At 31.7% G+C, this 23,484-nt stretch overlaps 1 protein-coding gene across 1 annotated transcript in view; it reads left to right on the forward strand.

The window, feature by feature from the left end:
• Positions 1–1,213: 1,213 nt before the first annotated feature.
• LOC136986746 (putative divalent cation/proton antiporter TMEM165) overlaps positions 1,214–23,484 on the forward strand; it is a 46,519-nt gene continuing 24,248 nt past the window's right edge. The window contains exons 1-2 of the mRNA XM_067284354.1: positions 1,214–1,513; positions 20,434–20,653. Coding sequence (XP_067140455.1) covers positions 1,394–1,513; positions 20,434–20,653 — 340 coding nt within the window. The 5' untranslated portion in view covers positions 1,214–1,393. The remainder of the gene's footprint in view (positions 1,514–20,433; positions 20,654–23,484) is intronic.

Here is a 23,484-nt window from a genome sequence, read left to right on the forward strand (position 1 = left end):
TAGTACTGTAGTCTCTTGTCCCAGTACACCATACAAGCATAGTAAATATAACTAATCATTACGCTTTTTACAACTTTATACTTTTGTCCGCACTGTATATATTAAACCATCGGGGTCTTATTTATAAAGAATGTTTTGTAATTCATACTCTGTAGTTGGTACGTTGGAATTTAAAATTTTATATTTTAATTCAAACAAAATTAATCGTTGTTGAGACGTTTGCATAATAATTGCTTAAAATTGCTTTAATAGTCTAAACAAGAAGTTTCGTAGTAATAGGGAAATTTCAGTAGCCAAATCAACCAAAATTCTTATTATACAATTATACAGTATATGCCGGAAGGCCGAGGTGTTATAGGCCCGGGTCATATTGCTCAGGGGGACCAGGAAACGAATCCCAACAAGGCATTAGGAATTTTTCGTAAGCCGTTTGGGCCGGATATGTCGGGTTCCGTCTCTTACCATCCAGCAACCACTTTGTGGGCCTAGGATAAGGGTGCGACTATGCAGACGCGAGCGAGCGAATTTTCCGAGCGAGCGAGAATATGTGGCGAGAAGAGGCGAGACGCGATAAATATCAAAACCTGTTAGATATGTGCGAGAACCAGAAATTCGCTCTTTCCAGCGTTATTTCTCGCTTTTCGCTTGTGCATGGTTTTCCTTTGCGAAAACTAAATCGCTCGCAACTTCTCGCTCGCTTTAAATTCGCGTCTGCATAGTTGCACCCTAACTCATGATTCAAAGCCTTTTTTAATGCTTTTTTAAAACTCTTTCCTCCCTGTGGGCACTAAGAGGGCCTTCTTTAGTAGGCCATTATGGGTTCGGCCAGGCCCACAATGGGGCGACCGGGTGGTGAGGGACGGTACCCGACATATCCAAACGGACCACCCCTGAAAAATTCTTGGGGATTATTCGACCCGTTAGGATTCGATCCCGGGTCTCCGCAGAGCGGTATCCTACAACCTTGACCGCTCGGCCATCCGACCGTCCCTTTGTTTTTAGTACTTATAGGGCAGAGAGTGTAATAATAAAGAAAGAATACAATACACACATGAAATTGTTTGAATAATAAAAATAAACTTTTCGTATTTTATATAACTTTTATTGTATTAATAAAATATAATTTTAATGAAAATTGAAATTAGAATAACAATACTTTATTATTACTTGAAATTATAGAGTAAAACAATTGAAAATGGCGAAGTGTGATGTTAACAGTTAACAGAAGTGACGTCATGGATGTCGTTACTTCTTTCTTTGAGATAATAATGCTGGTTTTCTTTCATTTGTAGATGTTAGAAGATTTCTGTCTTGAAACTTGATTGAAAGTCTTATGACTAGTGATATGATGTAATTTTACCATTGACTTTAGTGTTATCGTTTGATTTGTAATATGAAATATATAATTTTCTTTATCATCATTCATATTGTTGCATGTTCTCGTGAGGTTGTTGATGATCTCTCGTCTAAACAAATCGAAAATAAAGTAAACAACCAAGAAGAATACGAAGAAGTAAGTCTCAAACATTATCTCATTAATCAAATAGAATAAAAACTTAATCTGTTTTATATTTCATTTACATTTATTAAACATTATAGCACCCAAAAATTTCTTGACATTATTAATTTTAGAATATAATGTGAATTTTCTTATATTCTTTTTGATATAAACTTGCAGCTTTCAAATCAACATGTTTTCAATATTCTTAATACTTGTCATTCAATACATATTGGTGTAATATGTATTGAAGGTTAGAATGATAAAATATGAGATATTAACAAAGATCTATTACTTTATCTATGCAGAAAATGTGAATCCTCAATGGTTGATGGTTTGATATGCATAACAGATAATATGTTGTAGAATAGAAATAAAACACTTTTACCAAGTTCTGAACCTTCGTTTTCTTCAGTAAGCGAGAGAGAGAAAATTCAGAAACATTTGAAATTCTTATTACATTATATAAAAACCGGTTAATGTTACTTATGGTAGCAAACATGACTGCTCGTCTTTGAAACAGTGGGGACGCACGTTCTAACCTAACCTAACTTATTCTAATAAATTACCATAATTATTGCCAACCAAATTATTAGAATAGGGTTAATTTATTAGAATAGGTTAGGTTAGGTTAGAACGTGCATCCCCACTGTTTCAGAGACAAGCCGCCATGTTCACTACCATAGGTAGGCCTAACATTAACCTAAAAACCTATTGGAGGAATCTTCAACATACTTTCCATCTGAGCACTTTTGGACTCCCTGTTTGTGGTAAAATTGCAGCTATGAGTGAGGCAGTTGGAACCTTATCAGCGCTGTAGACCATGCCCACAGGGAAAAATGTCAAAGGATTTGATAGTCTACATGTTTGCAATATATAGCCTAGTGATGGGTTCAGGCTACTTGTTAAATGGTTGATAGGCTTAAAAGAGTGTGCAACATGATCCCAATCACTTCCTGGAAGTAGTTTGTGCAATGGTGTTCCTTGTATTTTATGAGCTTTTAGCTATCTCTAGTAAAATGGAAAACAGCTGTTTTGACAAATAGTTATAGATTTTCTCACTTTTAAATTTTATTCTATTTTTGAAGGTCTTCAAAATTTTAGATAGGCTGTTTTCAGGAGGCTATATTTCGTGAAGAGTTACATGTAGACCATTGGTTCCTTTGACATTTTTTCACCCCTGTGGGCATGGTCTACAGCTCTGATAAGGTCCTAACGACCTCATTCAGAGCTATAATTTTAACTTGTTTCTTTGCCCTGAAGATAGTTCAGTAGTAAAAAAAATAAAATATAATGAATGTCTTTAAAATATGTGTACCAAACTCCTGATTATCCGTGGTGTCAAATATTCATGCATTGTCCATGCATTGTCAAAATATTGGAATTACTGTAAAATGACAGAGAATCATAAGCAACATTTAGCTTTCCTTTCCTCCCTCAACTGTTAATTCTAAGAAACAGAAGTGAGGTGAATCATTGGCCCTGGTATATTATTTTGCAGCAGGCAAAGTTTGTGCTATAAATAGCAGATTTGAAAAAATATTCTAGTAATCCTAAAATTAAAATATAGTAATTTGGAAATAAGTATAAGAATTATACATAGAAATGTAAAATTTAAGTTTCTAAATGATATTTTTGAAAATAGAAGAAATTACATTTTGTTTATTGACTAGATATACGTTTCAGCTTACAAAACTTGAAACTCACACCTACAGCATGTTATAATGGAGTTGATATATACTGTAGTTCATTTAAAACCTCTGAATAGTTTTTTATAGTTTAGAGAGCTATTTTGGATTATCTGTGTTTTCTGGTTTTCTATGTACACATATACACAGATAATGAGTTCAGTGTATATGCCTACAGATGATCATTGCATCATGATTAGCTTATATGGTCATATCACTTTATGACAAATTCCTCATAATGAAATAAGATTAGATGCAATAATAAACAATACACTCAACACCTATAAAATCTAGCACAAATTTAATGTAATCTATTGATGAACAAACTTTCAACTACATTCAGTATTCGTCATCAGGTTCTGGAATGGTCTAAAAAGAAATAGTAATTTGAATATAAACATTTTAAAATTAGAATATGAATCTGATTGACAAGACCTGTAACATTACCACAAGTTTCTATGAAGGAAAAATCAATTATAAGACTTCAAAGAATAATCTCTAGGCTTGAGATAGAGTATTATTGTCTTTAAAATTTATGAATGTGTTTCTTTGAGTGTCTTTATATATTTCTAGTTTTTCTAAAGCTTTTGATATGTCTTGTCACTAATTTGATGAATGAAGTAAGCATTGTCAAGTTGGACTTGTACTTTGTTATCAGAAGAATTGTTGACAGTACTGTATCTTTTGATAGCTGCCTCATGCTCCTTCAATAAATTCTGTTAAATTTGTGCTGGATTTTTTAAGTGTTGAGAGTATTGCTAGTTATAGATATTCAACAACTTAAGTTTCAGAGTCATTGAGTATTTTTCTGCTCAGTACTCTTTCGAAGTTATAATAAAATGACCAATCTTTAGACTACTAGAAAGATATTATACTTGACTAGATCTTTCAGTCTAAATATAGATTATCATCAGATTTATTTAATAACTAAAGTAGAACATACATTCAAATATATTGGAATAAATTATAAATTTAAATATTTAACATTAAACTGCTTTGTTGGTATTCCTGTATATTTATGTAATTAATATAGTTCATAGTTATTCTTAAGAACTTCAAGATCCATTCAACAAAGTAGTTTAGATAATTTCCTAATTTTAAAGTTGGAGTTTTCTGTTGTACAGTATTTAAATGAATAGAGCTTTTTTAATTGAAATGATATACAGAAGTGTAAGCAAAGAAGGAAACTTCTGTTTAACATTTTGCTGAAACCTTATGATAAATGATATTTTAGAAATGATAAAGGTAAAATCAATATAAAAACAAATGTGGGCTCTCACTGGATGAAGGCCCCTTAAAAATTGGTGCTTCCATTAAATTTTGTGTGCTGGAGTATGAGTGGCGTGCAGTGTTTTTAATCAATTGTTCCAGCTTTTGAGAGTTTAAATGTGGGTATATGTAATATCAGTAAGATATGGAAATTTTGAACTAAACACCAAATACATAACTTGTATACCAAGAAAATTGGAGAAAGGAATCAAAGAATATATATACTCATTAACAAAAAAGTTATGTACCCAGATAGAACTTTCTGATTACTGCAGAATCCTGCATACAGCTATATCTCAGACAGGTGTGTAAATGATTTCAGTTGTGGTCCAATCACATGCCAGGTATTGCCATTAGTGTCTTAAAATTGTTATCTCAGCATGCTATAAGAATGCTTCTAGAGGCTCATTGTATTCAGAATTTTTAGTATACCTGCCTATTAGGAATACCATATTTACTCACATATAAGACAAGGTTTTTATTCATTTTTTACTGCTTCAAAAACCTAGGTCGTCCTATACATGCAAGCAAAGGATTCTTTGCCTTTTTGCAATAATTTTTCTGAACCATGTATTTGCAATTTTTACCGGATGCTTATCCTGTGGTGTTTAAAAATGAAAGTATTTTATCTAGGTTATTTCAATTGTTCTTGTGTATTGTTAGGAGTAAAGATGAATAGCAATAAGAAAAGGAAAGCTTTTGAATTGAATTCCAAATTGAAATTTCAAAATCACATGGGAGCCCATAATAATCCATTCCCACATGAAAACAGGTGATTATTTGGAAATTAGAATTCGGAGAAACTCATAAGTGTAATTGACAGAGAGTGGATTTGACTGTTAAGAATTGGCAAAAAAGGTTTCCAATTGTCCAGCTTTACATGAACAAATTATGAAACAACAGAGATACTACACCAGAGTAAAGTAAACAAACATACCACTTAGTCTGTTACCAGTGTGCATATTCTAATAAACAGACCATTATGAACGTTTTCGAACTTCAGGTTCTTCTTCAGGTAACTAATAACTCCTGAATGAATGCAATTTAAATTAAATTCAATTAGAACACCAGTCAGAACTCTATCATGTCTACATCCAGGCGATAGAGTGTGTGGAATGGGTATTTGGAAAAATAATTCAGATATTTGCTTTTCTAGATTTAAAAAAAAAATTGAAATTGTATCTTTAGCCTGTTGGTAAACTGTATATTGTTGGTGGACTACTTACAAACTGTCAAACATGCTTACATGGTAGTGCAACATCAGATTATTTTAATTGTTTATCCCCCAAATTAGACAAATCCTTAGAATGTAATCAATAAATAAATAAAAGAATTTTTTCAATTTTATAAAAATGTTTCTTCAGTTTTTATTCAAAGTTTTCAAAAGTATTTCTAATAACACTCTTCTTTCCTCTCCATCCTGCTTCAGTCTTGCTTCTCTCTCTCTCTTCTCTCTAAATCAAATTTTGCTTTTTCCAAATCTAATTTTTCTTGTTCCAGTTTCAATCATTCTTTATTTAAATCTAATTCTTCTTGGTTCAACTGATGCTCTTGGTCTTTCTTGCTTTGTATGAGACAAGAAAGTTTTGTTTTTTTTTTTTTTGTGACATTGGTATCTTCATTTAAAAGTAATTAGAAATGTATAATTATTATACAATTCTTGTAATAATTATAATATAAAGAATTTTTAAGTTTTTATATTTACCAATGGAAACTCAGGAGATAATACCCTTAAAGGTGTCATTGCTGCATCCCTGACTTGCTGCCCAGCAATGGCTTGTGGTGGTGATTTCTCACATGTTATTTGGGCCTCATATTTTAACTCTTATTTCTTGTAGAAGTTGATTATGTTCTGTAAATTCCTCTTCTGTTCCAGATCTTTGCAAACTGGCTTGATCATTCTGAAAAGAAAACTATGATAAGCTATTTTATGAACCCAGCTATAAAAATTTTATGGACACTTCACATCACTTGCTTAAAAATTGAATAATTAAATAATTTCTGGATTAAAATTGTCTGTTTACAATGTTATTCGTAAATGCTTAAATAATCGTTATTTTAATAAAATAGGTCATAATTTTAACCCCAAACACAAAAAAAATGAAGAAGTTTAACCGATTGTATACTTGCCATTATCAACCGTATAGAATTACCAGATGGCAGTGCTCGGACCATCTGCCGTTCACGTTTTGCACTGATATGTGCACCTCAACCTCTTTATTTATACTTCTAAAAATAGGGTAGGTTGTAGTCTACAGTCTGTTACAAAAGTATAAGAACACCATAAATTTTGTTTTTTAAAAATTTATTTTGAAACTATTACTGGAAATATTAATTATTTTTTATCATCATTTTAATTATTTTATCAGGTTTTCTACATTTCATAAAGCAGCATAAATTTTTTTCCACAAATATTCATTTTTTATATATTCAACATATTCATGTTGGTTAATGTTTAACATCCAGGAATGAGAGAGAAGTTTTGAAGCTTATAAATAAAAAAAAATCATGTCAACAAGGCAAGCTGCTGCTGAAATACTAATAGATGTATCTCATGCAACTGTTTGGAGAACTTTAAAAAACTATGTCAATGTAAAATATTTAAAAATGAAGTTGAAACCACCTTTAGCTGCCAAACACATATCAATGCATTTAAATTGGGCTAAAGACAAGATGGGATGGACTGAAGAATGGCAAGAAATAATGTTTAGTGATGAGAAGTTTAATTTATATGGCCCTGATGGGTTTTCATATTATTGGCATGATTTAAGAAGAGAAAGCAGAGTTAAAATAAGCCAGCAACGAGGAGCTGGGTCTGTAATGATTTGATGTAGTTTTAGAGGTAAGTAGGATGGATAGGAAGGTAAAACTAATTTAGTATTTGTTGACAAAAATATGATTACATTTGGTGCATTCATTGGTGGTCATAAATGGTAGTTTCAACAAGATAATGCTCCCATTCATGTCTCAATGTCAACAAAAAATTGGTTTAAAAAAGAAAATATTGATGTAATATTGACTGGCCTTCATGTAGTTCAGATTTAAATCCCATTGAAAATTTATGGGGGATTTCAGCAGCCATTGTTTATCAAAATGGGAAACAATATGAATCTGTAAATCAGTTGAAAATTGCAGTAATGGATACATGCAACTAAACAATCATTAAACCCGATAATATTAATCCATTACATCACCAACTGCTGTAAATAATCAGGCTAAATGTAAAAATCTACTGTAAATGTAAAAACTCAATCTACCTGTAGTGCCAAATTTATTTATAATCTTTAATTGTTTATAGCCCAATTATTTACGGCAGTTTGTGATCTAATGGATTAATGGATACATGGGATGAAATTAAGAATGAACAATTAAAAAAGTAATAAACTCCATGCCTAACAGAATTTTTCAAGTAATTGTAGCCAAAGGGGGTGAAACCAAATATTTAAAGTGTTTAAAATATATTTAAAATTTATTTTTATGTAATTTTAGAAAGTGTATCTATACTTTGGTAACAAGTAAAAAGTGATAACTTCTATTATATTTATTAAAAGGTAAAAAGCTTGAAAATGATATTTTTGTAATTGTCTTAAAACGTATAAAAATGTTTTCTAATAGAAAATTTAAATAAATTTTGAAAAATCACAAAATTTGTGGTGTTTCTATACTTTTGTAACAGGAGGCATGATGGCCGTCTTCTACCTTGTCATAATACTGTAGAAGTAAAGTTGTTCTTTCCTGGCATCAGCTACCGTCAACAGTGTAATACATCTGTAAATTTTCGGATATACTTTTCCAAGCACTTTTCGGATTTTCATACGCGTAGGGATTTACAGCCACTACTTCTCTCAACAGAAGTATGTCGTGATAATAGGAAAAACACATTGGAACTTTCCTAATGTTTCTCGGAGGAAACACGACACTAATTATAATAAAAAAAATAATTATTTAGTGTTATTAAACATTCTATAAATACTTTTAAACAGTTTAATTTGTATATTTACCTTTGCTGATAATCCTCCATGCCAAATGTTTCCACCATTTTTTCAACTTATTTCCCATGAGTCAATGTGCAACGTTCACTGAGTCACGTGATGATGTGAACATGTGCCTCAACATATTTTAATTGGACTTCAAACATCAAATGTGTACTTCTGCTTGCCATACAAGTTTAACATTTGAATTTGCGTCTCAACCTCTCTATTAAACAAACTGGCAAAAAAATTATGTAAGAAATTACAGAATGTATTAGATTATATTTAACATACATGTACAAAAATTTCTAAAAAATATGATTCTGCCTTTTTGTTTTTAACTGATGGCACCACACTTTATGATTTTGTTCTTTTCCCAGCTGTTATAACAGCCGAAAAAGTAAAAAGTATCCAATAATTAAAATATAATTCTGTTATACTTTAATTATTGGATGTTATATAATTCAATTTTGATAAGCCTATACAACACAGTAAACAAAAATAAGGAAATTAACATTGCAACTGCAGTATGTATTGAATTTTTAAAATGCCATCTACTGGTAAAAGTGTGAAACTATAATTCACAACCATGCTTACCACTGCTTGCAGTGTGAATAAAATTCATTTCACTTGCCTTGTTTGCTCTGTTTACTCTTTGTTTTTGCATCCAGTGTAAATCATGCCTTTAACATGTCTTCATAGCATTTCAATAGATAAGATTTCCTAATTGTTGATTTGTCAGGTATGTTTTTTGGGTGTATTTCTCCAGAAATTGATAGAATGTAAGATTATTTAGTTTGTGAAAAGGAATGTCTGCTGCCAAAAAAAGCATTTGTTAAGTCCAAGGTAAATTAGGATTGCTTTTCTGCAGCTATGGTTAATGAATTATTAAATAAATAAACTCTTATTAAATAAACTCTTACTGGAACTAAATAAATTATATAAAATAATATAAATAACACCTTTCAGTGGTCTAGCAAACTATTTAATTCGATAATTAACATTTTTAACCGATCTAAGCAGTCTTCATCAGTTATTCCAACATTGAAAAGAACAAAGCATTTGAATTTATGAAATACAAAAATAAACTCAAACCGCGGTTGTGCAGGTTAACGGTAATGAGCTTGCAGGTATCCAAAGTACAAAAACTTATAAAATAAACAAAAAATACGAACAAAAAATATAAACATAAAATAAATAACCGTGGCGTGCCGTCATTGGAAACGATGGAAGCGCAGATTCAACCTTCCAATGACCTTCCCTTGTATTTTATAAAATATAAATTTTCATATTTTAACGTACTTTGCATTAATTAAAATTAATATTTTATTATAACTGCATTATGTATCTTTTACAAATTTCTATACTACATGTGAAAAAAACGATAAGATTGCTATTGTATATTCGAATGATTCGGTGGCGGAAGGAGTGTCGAAACCGGGTCAGTTTCCAGTCAGCCAGATTATATAGGCATTGTCACATGCGGTTTACAGAGTACCAACCTCACCCGGTTTAGCTGGTAGAAGTGACACACGCATAAAGAGTCCTACTTTATATCCCGGCGCGGTTGTGGGCTCTTAGCCACCTGCCTGTCAACTTCCAAGCAGCCAGATTATAGGCATTGGCGCATGCGCTTTACAGAGCACTAACGTCACAGGTTAGCTGGTAGAAGCGACACATGCGTAAAGAGTCTGACTTTATATCCCGGAGCGGTTGTGGGCTGTTAGCCGCCTACTAGATATTTGGCCACCCTCGCCTGATTATGTGAATCATGAGCAAACTAGATCAACGGCAGGCAACCCGCGGGCCAGCTACGGCTCGCGAAAAGTTTCTATCCAGCCCGCGAGATCTTTAATAGATTATTAAATTGGAAAAATAACTAATTAATAGTTATTTTTCCAATTCTTTGTAATTTTTGAAAACGATAAGAGAAATAAATGTAGTAATTAACTTTTTATTTATTTATTTCATATTTGCAGACTAAAAAAATTACAAGTCACAAGTAAGCGTCAATTAACTACTACGGTCCGCGGGAAAAAAACGTAAAATTTATTCTGGTTCATGTTATAAAAAAGGTTGCCCACTGTAGACTATATTTATAACTTAACCCAACCAATAGGAATTTACTGGCATGTTTTTATGATAGTTCTGTATAGTTGACAGGAGTTTTAAAAAAATCCATTAAAATATTTGATACATTTATTCCGCGTTTATTCCGCTCTCCCATTTTATATTACTTACGGATTTCAATGTTAAACCGGTGATATTACGATTTAGTATGTCCCATCTGTAAGGGGATGCAGAAAAAACGTGTACAATTCTAGTACAGTGATAAAAAATTAACTGTTACTTTGGCTGCATCATTTACAACCAAATTTAATGAATGAGACGTACAATGGTACAAAAAAAGCTCTAGAATTTATTTTCCTTAAATTTACGATTTATGTATCGGTTGTGATAAAAATTTCTTTCCACTTCTTTCCCAAGACTACAGATATTCGAGTACAAAGTAACCGGTTTCGACTTATTTCTATTTAAGAAGTAGTTAAATAATTAAGCGATTAGGGAATTAGAAACATAAATAAAACCCTGATGAAAGAGCCGAAATTTTACTTAAACAGAAGCTTAACCCAACCAATCTCTTGCCGAGTACAGTGGGGTCTGATCTCTTCGTAATATTAGATGTAATAAAGACAGAAATTTCTCCAGTTCAATGAGAGTGACCGAAAAGTTGTAAATTTTGGAAATTTCCGCGAACACTCGGTCCTAAAACGAATTAGTTAGAAAACGAACGACGGACAATCTGTTAAGTTTAACATATTTAGATTTTTACAGCTATGGTGAGAAACGTTTAAAATCTACAACAACCCCGTCGCGTCCTTTGATATATACTAGTGACACGACAAAAGAGGCATTTGACATTGACCGGTATCGGCACCCTCGGGATTTGACACGGACACACCTACCTGGACCGTCTCTGATTCCATTCATTAGCCACTCGTAGGGAGCTATTTCACTAAGTGGATTGTTTTAAGATTTAAAAAGTAAAGAATATTTTGTTATTTTTATGTATGTTTATTCACAAAGTTATATTTAATTATAAGTTTCATTAAAAGTATATTCATACAATTGAAGAATTTTTTGTACTAGGTATGTATATTCGTCACACATTTTGTTTTACCAAGTAAGTTTTTTTTTATAATTTTAATTTTAGCCCTTATATCGTGGCTAGTGATTCAAAAATTTATTTTAAAAAAAGTTTTGGCTCAAGACCATATAATGAAAAAGAAAACATTATTAAAAGAGAAAGACAAATGCCTAAATTAAATATAAATACGTCAACAAAAAATTTCGACATTTTGACGATAAAATTTATGACGAATGACGATTCTTTCGTAAAATTGAAGCAATTTGGAAATCAAAGCGGAATAGAATTTAACTTTGGTAGACAATATAAAATAAATATTGAAAATTATAACGAGATAATTACGATTAATAGATATGTCTAAATTAATAGACGTTATATGTTTTTTCTCGAGCGAGAATTGGCATTTAGAGGGCGTAGGGAATTTATTGAATCTAATAACGGAGGTAATTATATTGAACTTTCTTATTTATTAAGTACGTTGGATAATCTATTAAAAATACATTTAAAGAAGTATACGGTTTTTACTGGCTTATCGAACAAACGAATACGAACGGGCCCTGACGTGCAATTAATTGATTGCCCCCGAAAGTCGGCTTCTTACAGAAACACAGCTTCCCTATCATCAAATGTCACGGCACGCCACTGATAAATAAATAATAGTGCCATCCATGAGGATACGTATATTATTTTATTATAAAAGGACTTCCAAGCAGTGGACAAACCATCAGCATCCCTATGATTAATGCATTCCGTGGTTATATGTGCTTTGTGTATCTCCGTTTTTTCAAGATGCCTCACTGCTTGCATAGATCTTGTAGCTTTAATGATTGCCGCTTGATCCCAGAATACGGTGACATCCTGTTGTTTGGCAAACGCTGCGAGGACCGTATTATCAATGCTCCTATTCACAGAGTATTTGTGCTCATTTATCTTTTGTTTCAAGCTTTGAATAGTTGCCCCAATATACACAAGGTCAGAGTTAAACCTATGGTCTTTTATAGGTATAGAATATACCCCTGTCAGGTTACTTCATTTATCCCTTCTTTTATCATTTCTTAACAATCTGTACACAGTTGGATTGCACCGATATATTATTAGTAGATTACTATTGCTAGCAACCTTCCTAACTTTTGTTTAGAAATGGAAAATAATTAAGTACCACACTTTTTCTTTGCACAGCTCCGCGAGGTTGCCGGTTTTATTTCTGTAGCCTCGTAATAAGCACTTTGACTTCTCTTCTCTGGTACCCTTGTTGCACTGCTGTCTTCCATATGTAATCTAATTCTTCATAAGTACCATATATACTCGTGCAATGGGTGTAAGCTCTTTTTATCCATGCTCGAAAAACCGCAAACTTAACATGTTAGGATCTGTAGAATTCTTTGGGATGATAACGGGTTGATAAACCGGTTTATGATATATACTCGTCCAGATCTCCCCTTCTCTGCACGTTATCGATATATCTAGGAGGTTAACATTATTCTCGCTTCCTTGGTCCAAATCCGATGTTAACCCATAAGGGTTATTGTTGGCCATGTTTATGAAATGCTGTGTTGTTGTCACCATTTTTCCACAAGATGAAAATGTCATCAACATATCTGGAATATACTATTATATCATTCCAAAAGATGGGTAGGATACTGCTTTCGAGCTGACGTAGTACTAATTCACAGAGTACAGTCGACATTGGGCTAACCATTGGGACGCCCCTTCCTTAAAGATATGTCTTTCCTTCAAAATTGAAGAACAGTGTGTGGCAAATCAAGTCAGCTAGTTCTAAAATGTGCTTGTGGTATTTCATTTCATTCTTGATGTTAGTAAATAGAAAGTCCCTCGATGCACAAAAACACGGTGGCAATTTTATTGAAGGGTATAAGTCTTTGTAATCCATCACTGTCATATACTCTTTGTCTTTAAGCGTAATGCTCTTCAGTTTCTGCACCAGTTGTATTGAGTTTTTTATGGAAAAAGGGTACTTCTGAATCTTATCTCGTATAAACCTGACTAGCTGCTTTTCAATGCTGGAAGTAGGTGCATTGCATTTTTCTACAACTGAGCGTAATTGAAAGCCCGATTTATGGGTTTTCCCAAGCGCAAAAAATTCTTGGTGTTCTTGGAGCTGGAATAATAGATTTCTCTATCTTTAACAGATGCGCTAATGGAGTTAAGGTGAATTTCTTGGTTATTCGGATGCCAGAATTTAAGGCCATGCAGAAGAAAGACCTTGTTTATAATTGCTTGGGATAATATTACTCCACCACATTGCTTGTTAGAGGCTTTGAAGTATGGCCCTCTCTTCTCTCCTACTCCAGCAGTACATCTGGAAAGCATTATTCCTAATATCGAACTGATTATAAAGGGTATGAATTCTACTAGTCAGGATTACATCAGATGGCAAACAAGATTCTGTGCAGAAAGGGAGAAAAAAGTTAACACGAATGCAAGACAGTTTCACATCTGCATAAAAGAAGCAAGGGAATGGCTACAAACGAATGATGTAGTACTCATAAAGGCTGAGTATCCAAAAAAGTGTAAAATCCAAAGGTATAGTGCTTATCAAACAAGATTCCTACAACCAGAAGTTACATGAGCACATCAGGAACACAGAATGTCTTAATGCACCTGAAAGCTATTTAGAATCTTTATAGCAAAGGGTCAAGAAATTCACTTAACTCCATTAGCGCATCTGTTAACCCTTTTCTTGCCGATTGCCCCGCCCCTTGTTTACATTTATTTTGTAAACCAATCGAGGGCAATATAGATCAGTCAAGGTCAGTTAGGTGATATTTGTTTAAAAATTCACCAAAAATCAAATTATCATTATATTCATATGAAAAAATCACGTACATTTATTATTAATATCTTTAGTTTTAAATATGATATTTTTCAATAAATTTTATTAGAGAAATTTATGAGGGGAAAAAAAAAATATCATAACTGACATTCAAACTTGAAAATTTGTTACTTTTTGTGAAAATTAACATTGTCCGGTTACTTCATTCTTATTGGCACTGAGCCAGAATGATGTAGAATATTGTTCTGTACAATTCAATATAACACTTAGGCATGTATGTTTATTCGTTGTGAAATTATCGCACATTATATCAAACATTTGTTTGAAATCAAAACTTGATTCTGCTATCAACTAATATAATGAACTAATGTACTTTATTCACTTCATATTGAACGAGATTATATATTTTTCTAATAAACATGTGATTACCAGTAGCAATAGATGTAACATTTCCTGATATTTTTGATTAAAATAGAAATTAAAAATTAAAAAAAAATATATAAAATATCAGAACTGAAGGTCACAACTTGAATATTTATAACACATTGATGTATTATAGCATGAATAAACTTATTATAGCACAAAATGAACTTATTATAGGAATATTATTGCATGAATATGCTAAAAAATGGAGTAAAAAATTATCAGAAAATGAAAAGTTAAGAAAAAAAAGTGATAATTAAAATTTTTTAGGTCAACAAAACACCACCTGGACAAAAATGTGTGAAACAGACAATAAACAAGACATTGCCATCAAGTGCTGACATCTGTTGTCAATAAATTTTATAAAAATCGATTTTTAACAGGGTATCGATCAATTGATACCCTGGCCTTTTTGCTTAACAATTAGGCCTACAATAGATCAGGACCCCAGTTGTCTAAGGGTTAAATAGGGAGAAATCTATTATTCGAGCTCCAAGAACACCAAGAATTTTTTGCGCTTGGGAAAACCCATAAATCGGGCTTTCAATTACGCTCAGTTGTAGAAAAATGCAATGCACCTACTTCCAGCATTGAAAAGCAGCTAGTCAAGTTTATACGAGATAAGATTCAGAAGTACCCTTTTTCCATAAAAAACTCAATACAACTGGTGCAGAAACTGAAGAGCATTACGCTTAAAGACAAAGAGTATATGACAGTGATGGATTACAAAGACTTATACCCTTCAATAAAATTGCCACCGTGTTTTTGTGCATCGAGGGACTTTCTATTTACTAACATCAAGAATGAAATGAAATACCACAAGCACATTTTAGAACTAGCTGACTTGATTTGCCACACACTGTTCTTCGATTTTGAAGGAAAGACATATCTTTAAGGAAGGGGCGTCCCAATGGTTAGCCCAATGTCAGCTGTACTCTGTGAATTAGTACTGCGTCAGCTCGAAAGCAGTATCCTACCCATCTTTTGGAATGATATAATAGTATATTCCAGATATGTTGATGACATTTTCATCTTGTGGAAAAATGGTGACAACAACACAGCATTTCATAAACATGGCCAACAATAACCCTTATGGGTTAACATCGGATTTGGACCAAGGAAGCGAGAATAATGTTAACCTCCTAGATATATCGATAACATGCAGAGAAGGGGAGATCTGGACGAGTATATATCATAAACCGGTTTATCAACCCGTTATCATCCCAAGGAATTCTACAGATCCTAAACATGTTAAGTTTGCGGTTTTTCGAGCATGGATAAAAAGAGCAATTATACAATATACATTGTTAAGGAGCGTGAATCATCTTCATCTTTTCTTCTAGCGCAGAATGAATGAACCTGGAATGCAAATTTGATTTGTAGAAAACAAAAAAATCACAGGTAATATGTCTGATAAACATGCCAAATGATGTGCCAAATTCTTGGGGTATATACAGGCTATAATTAAATATTAGAAATTAATTAATTTGACTAGAGGTAGCCATCTCATGCTGTCATCTCATATTAAATTTAATAATTATAAATAATTAATTTTTAATTTAGACGTTTCTAAAATTTAATTTGGAATTAGTCATTAAATTTAATACAAGATGGCAGCATAACTGCCTACCTCTAGTCAAGGTCTATATAAGAAGGTCAGGACACGCGTACTGGAGCCGCCATTTTGGGCCTTTTTGAGTCACATGTTTAAAACAAACTTGTACGAGCAGTCAGTTTTATATGACATTAATTAAACTAAAATTGCATAAATTAGTTTAATTAACGTCGTTTAAAACTGACTGCTCGTACAAGTTTGTTTTAAACATGCGACTCAAAAAGGCCCAAAATGGCGGCTCCAGTACGCGTGTCCTGACCTTCTTATATAGACCTTGCCTCTAGTCAAATTAATTAATTTCTAATATTTAATTATAGCCTTTACGTAGCCCTGGAATTTGACATATAGTTTGGCATGTTTATTATATAACAGGCTATGGTTGTTGATGTTTATACATAATATGTGTGAACAGAAGTTTGGAAAAATGTGATCACAAATGATACTAAGATGTTAGTGGAACGAGTGCTAAACACAGACTGATAGAGCATGCGCACAATCCAGGACATCCCCTCTCATTGTCACTCATTATGCAAAACCTCACTTGTTAAGCTAGTCATTTTTTAAAAATTTGTTTTGCTCATTATGCGAGGTTCCACTGTATAGTCATTAGTATATTGTACAGTACCTAATAAACTAATGGTAAAAGTTGTAGGAAATGACAAACAAGTATTGTAATCTCCATAAAAGTTTACAAATTTATAATAATCTCCAGTGTGGGGATATATCACCTTGTTGAAACACCATCCATGGCTGAAACTCTTTCAACTGGTATTACAGAAAGCTCCATTTAAAGTTTATAATTGTGGACTCAGTAAAAGAAAAAGTCCAATAATACTGTTATGCAAGCATCCATACCAAACATTAACTTTTGGACTCCCATATTTTCTTTTAAACTAATATGTTCTCAATCCCCCAAATAAGACTTTGTCTATTTACCTTTTCTGAGGTGTGAAAGGTAATCTCATTTGAGGCTATATCTTCAGAAAACAAACATATTTCAAGTAATCTTTGTTTGCATCTGAACATTGCAAGATATCAGTCACAAAAGCAGCACAGCTAGAGTGATAATTTTGCTCAAAGCAAAACGAATTATCATGTTATTTTTAGGCTACATTAATAAGTAGTTCAAAATACATTGATACTCTAGTCAAATTAATTGATAACTAATTGTTGATGTAGCCTAAAAATAGCTTAATAATTCAGATTGTTTGGTTTTAATCAATTAATTTGAGTTTTGAGATGTTGTTATATATAGATCATTTTGCTATAAAACTTGTACAATTTACACTTTGTACTCATGTAAATGAGTTTATTTCAGGAAGTAGTGGTTGATAATTAAATTTTTTGCTGTAGTTAACAAATAACAAAATTATTTTAAAAAATTATTTGTGGTCAGGAGTTAGTTTTTTAAACCATTGAATAGCATAACCAAAGTTCTTGGGCATTCTAGAGTGGGCCTATTACAAAGCTCCAATTTCTCAATAAACAATACCTTCCGAATAAATAAGATGTCATTCACCCATTGCACAAAGAAGGCTCATTCCATGGGCACAAAGCTATGATCAAATATTCTCCTAAATAGTTCCATAGAATTTCTAATATTATGAATGTAATTCAGTGCTCTGTTATGCAGCTTTGTAATTTTCTTGTTGTGGCCTTGATATAAACCATCTGTGCATCACTGTTTTGGTGTTGTAAGAGAACTAAGTAAATGCCTGATTTTTCTAAACTAGATAAATCATCTCTATCATTACATAGTATTCTGCATAAGGAAAATTGTGGTTTTATTGGAAAGTTAAATTCTAATTTTCAAAACTGGTGATGCATCAGACACAGTCCCAAGATATGAGTTAGATGGGCATATAAAACTGAGATCCCCTTTATTTGCTTCTACTGTTGTGGGAAGAGTTTCTTATGCCCGTGGCTGTTTATTTGAATTTTGCATGAGTGTATCCTGCATTATATATGGCTGTAGCAATAAACTATAATTCTTTGTGTATTACATATTGTAAGGATAGCAGTATGTAGGCCCTATGAATAAATGCAGCTATGGTGTTCTTTATATGTCCAGGTAGTTGGAGGAAAATAGCAGGTATGATGTGAAGATATAGACTGAACTTGTGATGTACACTAAAACAAATGTCCTTGGCAATTTTTACATTAAAAGATCTAAGAAATTGATGCTGCTGTTTTTTTCTCTTTCTATAGTAATATTGATTGATGTGTATATCAGTGATAATTGTACAATTTATAAAAGCTTGACATCAGTTCCATCCCAAGCCAATAATACTGTATTTACTCACTTATAAGATGATCTCGCATATAGGATGAGGTGTGACTTTAAAGATCAAAATAAAGAAAATTAGATTTATTAATACAATTCTAATTTTATTTCGTTTAATCACAAATAAAATGTCAAATGCACGTAAATGCACACATTGTCTTACAAAAATTACTGGCATTTTAAACTTTAAGGAAAAATCTTGTAAAATCGACAACATAATTTGTTCACGTAAAGCTGAGACAATCGGGAACCTTTTTTTGCCAATTCTTAACAGTCAAATCCACCCTTTTTTGATTACACTTATGAGTTTCTCTGAATTTTGATTTCCAAATAATCATCTGTTTTCACGTGGGAATGGATTAAAACTTATATCAGGCTCCCATGTGATTTTGGAATTTCAAATTGGAATTCAATTCAAAAGCTTTGCTTTTCCTATTGCTATTCATCTTTACTCCTGACAATACACAAGAATGATTGAAACGCTCCCACTCAATGAACCTTTATCTCTGTTAATGCTTACATTTCAGGAACAAACGTTTTTGCCTTGCTCAGGGTCTGCTTCAGGTTAATTGAAAACAGGATTTCAATACGTTCCAATTTATTTTGAAACTCAGCATTTGAAGTTGTTCCAAGGAAAGTCATTCTAAGTTTGGAATCCTGTTTTCAATTAACCTGAAGCAGACCTCAGGTGAAGCCGAAAATATTTGTTCCCGAAATTTAAGCTTTACCAGAGATAAATGTTTGTTGAGTGGGAGTGTTTATTAACACTGGTAATCAGGTTAGAAGATATCGATTGAAATGACCCAGATAAAATACTTTTGTTTTTAAACACCAGAGGGTGAGCATCTGGTAAAAAATGCAAACACACGGTTTAGAAAAATTATTGCAAAAATGCAATGAATCTGTCACTCATGTGTATAGGACAACCTAGGTTTTTGAAGCAATAAAAAATGAATAAAAACCTCACCTTATATATGAGTAAATACAGTATATCATATACATATCAAATATATAACTGTTGATACCAGTTTATGAGAGGAGCAGAAAAAATTGTAAATTCAAACTTCAATATATCTCATTAACTCAGCTAGGACTGCTGAAAGAGAGCCCATTGGTATGCACTTTTTCTGAAGTTAAATTTGATTGTTGAAGCAAAAATAATTGTTTTTTATTATTAGGAATAGAGATTCATGTATTTCTAAGACCTGTTACTTAGACAAACTTTGGTTAAATAGTAGCACTCTATTACTGCCTCAAAATAGGGTACAGACAGGTAGAGGAACACAACATCAATCTTATAAAAATAATATGACTTTGTCAATAAAGCACCCAGTATTTTGCTGATTATTCTTTTTGCCTCTATGGCTAATGAAACAACTAGTTCAGAGTGGGGCATTAGGGAGTTTAGAAATAGCATGGTCTTAACTTTTATATATTAAGAATTATTTGGTGTAAGAAATTATTTTTCTTTCGTACATCATTATATTGTTCATTGTTGTCAATCTGGGCTATTACTACCTACCTACGTTGAAGTTACACTCAACAGTTCTTTAGTATTTAAACTGTGGTTTTTTTATCACTCCACATTATTAGTTTACTACAAATTATATGATAAAAATTTTTGATTGTTTGCTAAGTAAAGTATTTACTATAATTTAGTCTTATGATTTAGTAACAAAATAAATGAATATTCGAATAGTTTTATTTTGTAATATATGTTAAAATATTTAAAATTTATTTCAGAATGCTGGCGATTTTAAGAGACCAGCTGCAATTCTTCAGAAATTTTGGAAACCGGGAAATGGATTCTTTCATGCATTAATAGCATCATTTTCAGTAATTATTGTTTCTGAACTTGGAGATAAAACATTTTTTATTGCAGCTATCATGGCAATGAGATATTCGAGAGTTACTGTTTTGCTTGGTGCAATGTCTGCTCTTACCATAATGACCATATTATCAGGTATGATTGATTTTGCAAAAAATACTACTGGAAGTTTCTTTTAGTATAGTGTAATCGAACTGATTTTTTGACATATAATTAAACCTTTTTAATATTTATTAAAATGTCTAAAATCCATCTATATACTACTAGAAGTGTGTTTAGTTGTAATTAAATACAGGAAAAACCATTACAAGATACATACTTCTACATTTTTAAGACTCCTATACCCAAATGAGAATAGAAACAAAAATAAGTTGTGTTAAAATCAGTGGATGGATTACCAAGTTATCATAGTTTTTTTTCTGCTAATGACATCATTCTGTATTAAAGAGAAAGAATTATTATTATTTTTGAAATTTGAATTCAGTTAAAATGTAAAATGCTATAGAGCAAGCATTCTAAATGGAACACACAACTGACCTGAAGCAAGACAGTCAAGCTGTTCGAAAACATTCATTATTATTAAATCAATACTGGAATTAAACAAAGGTTATCAATATGATTAATAATCATTCTATATGATGTTGCTTTTTAAAACTTTCTGATTATGTTTTTTTTAAATTTACATCACTTTGCTGATGGAGAGAATTCTCATAAATTACCTTTTAATTCCATGTTTGAAAATCCACGCAGAAACATTTGATTTAAATATTTTTGTCACTCCATCAATGGAATGTTTCCTTAGAACACACTTTTTGCTTTTAATTTATTTTGTATAAGTTGGGTTTGATGGAAGGGCTGTACTACCAGACAAAGGTACCTAAATGGGGCTGAAAACATTTGTCTGATTAATGAATCTAGTGCTGGAATTAGCATTGAGGATTTTGTGTGAGTTATAGATAGATAATGTGAATTGTAATTATTTCAAATTTATTTATATATATAAAATTGAATGACCATCTATCTGTCCTTTCTACACTTCTAAACCCTTCCTGTATACGCACCTGTATTTTACCAACCTTCTTTTGGAAAAAATACAAATCGAATGACTGTTGCATTCAAATAGAATAACTTCTAGAATAATCTAGAAAATATTCTAGAATAAATATGCAGAGGCATTATGAATCTATAAATTGCTGGTGTTATCTATTATTATATCTTTTATTTTTTATAAATTTTAAGTAAGTGACCCAATGGGTGATAGGTCCACTATATAATAAAAATTAGCAAAATCTGGGAATAGAAAGAAAGTTACTCCCCTTCTTCTCTTGTGTCATTAAAATAATAAATAAAATTAGAATTATTATTAATTAAATGTAATAAAATTTAATTAAAATTTTTGAAATTGTTATGAACTAAAACTATGTTAATAATTTATATGACCTTCATAAATAATTTATAAAAATTTTTTAAATGAAGCAGTTTTGCTCATGAAAAGGACAAGCTTCAGCTTATACTATTCTTTAAAAATATATTAATTGTAAAAACATTGCTGAATGAAATTGTAATTTTTCTGTTAGTCTCTGTTAGTGACTAGAAGTAAAAACAAAAATCAGTTATATATCAGTAATTAACCAGTTTAATAACAATAACAGTATTACATTCTTTTGTATTTATTTACTTTGCTGTTTACTGAATTTTAATTTTTTTTGGCAATAACTTTTTTATTTTATAATTTTTCTTTAAGTTTCTTACTATGTTTATTCTATAGTTTAGAAGAGTGTTGTTTAATTTCTTTAACTTGAATAAGAAACTGATTTTTTATTTTTCAATAATTTAAACTTATCATCTATTAAAGAAAGTAAAAATCTTTATGATCTAATGTATAAATTCAAAGCAAATGAATTTTGTAAGCTGCTTTAAACAGCCAACTTCAGGTTCTAGAATAGAATTCAGCAAAAGTTAAATAGCAGAACAAAAATTTCACAAAATAAAAACAAAAAATGAAACATGACAATAATAATAATGCATTAATTAAAATTCAAATACAGTCAGTCAGTCATTATCTGCAGGAATGATGATCATTGGGAAATTCCAGTTATGGCAATTTGGCTACTGAAGCATGATCCTATGGAAAAAATGCAGTTAGGCTCCTGCCAATTTTCTTCATTATCCATAATAATAATATTTCATCATTTAATGTATTGTTTTTTGCACAGAACACTAGACAAGTTATATGGGAGTCTACTGTACTTTTTGCAAGTACAGTAGACTCCCATATAACTTGACGAAAATTTTGCGACTAGAACTCATACAGCACGATAAACAGTCCCGTATAATGTGTAAGATAAATTTTGTTTTCACATAGTTTCAGATTTTTTGTTTAGAAAAGCAAAAATATACACTTACCAGTTGTGTATATATGAACAGTGAAGCCAGTTTAAAAAATATTTTTTCATTGTAAATAGTCAAATTCATCAACGTTATAGACTTGTTCTGCTATATAATTGCCTTCCTCTATAATTTTGGAAAAATGTTTGGGAAATCTTTGACCCTTTGTGATAAAATTTAGAGACATGTTTGAACTTGCATAAGTTGGTCTAATAATATATGTCTCTATAACAAGATTTCCTACAACGTGGAATGTATCCCCCGCATTATATGGGAGTCTACTGTATTTGAATAAAAAATTAATTACTGCTGGCATTGTATTAATAACAATAATAAGTCATGGGTCCAAAAGGTACTTCATAGCAGGCATGCCTATGACCTAGCTCAGGACTATATTGACACAAAACTACATCAAACTACTGTCTGTTTGGCAAGACTGAGGATTTTATAGTTGCCATTCAAGATCAGGTCATAAACACTAAAAACTACAGAAAGCACATCCTGAAGCAGCGCCGGATCCAATAGGTGCGAGGCCTAATTGAATTTTCTTTTTCTTTTTTTTTTTGTGTGTTATCTAT

This window comes from Centruroides vittatus, unplaced genomic scaffold, assembly GCF_030686945.1.
Source record: "Centruroides vittatus isolate TY-2023 unplaced genomic scaffold, ASM3068694v2 scaffold_1167, whole genome shotgun sequence".
In the NCBI taxonomy this organism is placed as follows: Eukaryota; Metazoa; Arthropoda; class Arachnida; order Scorpiones; family Buthidae; genus Centruroides; species Centruroides vittatus.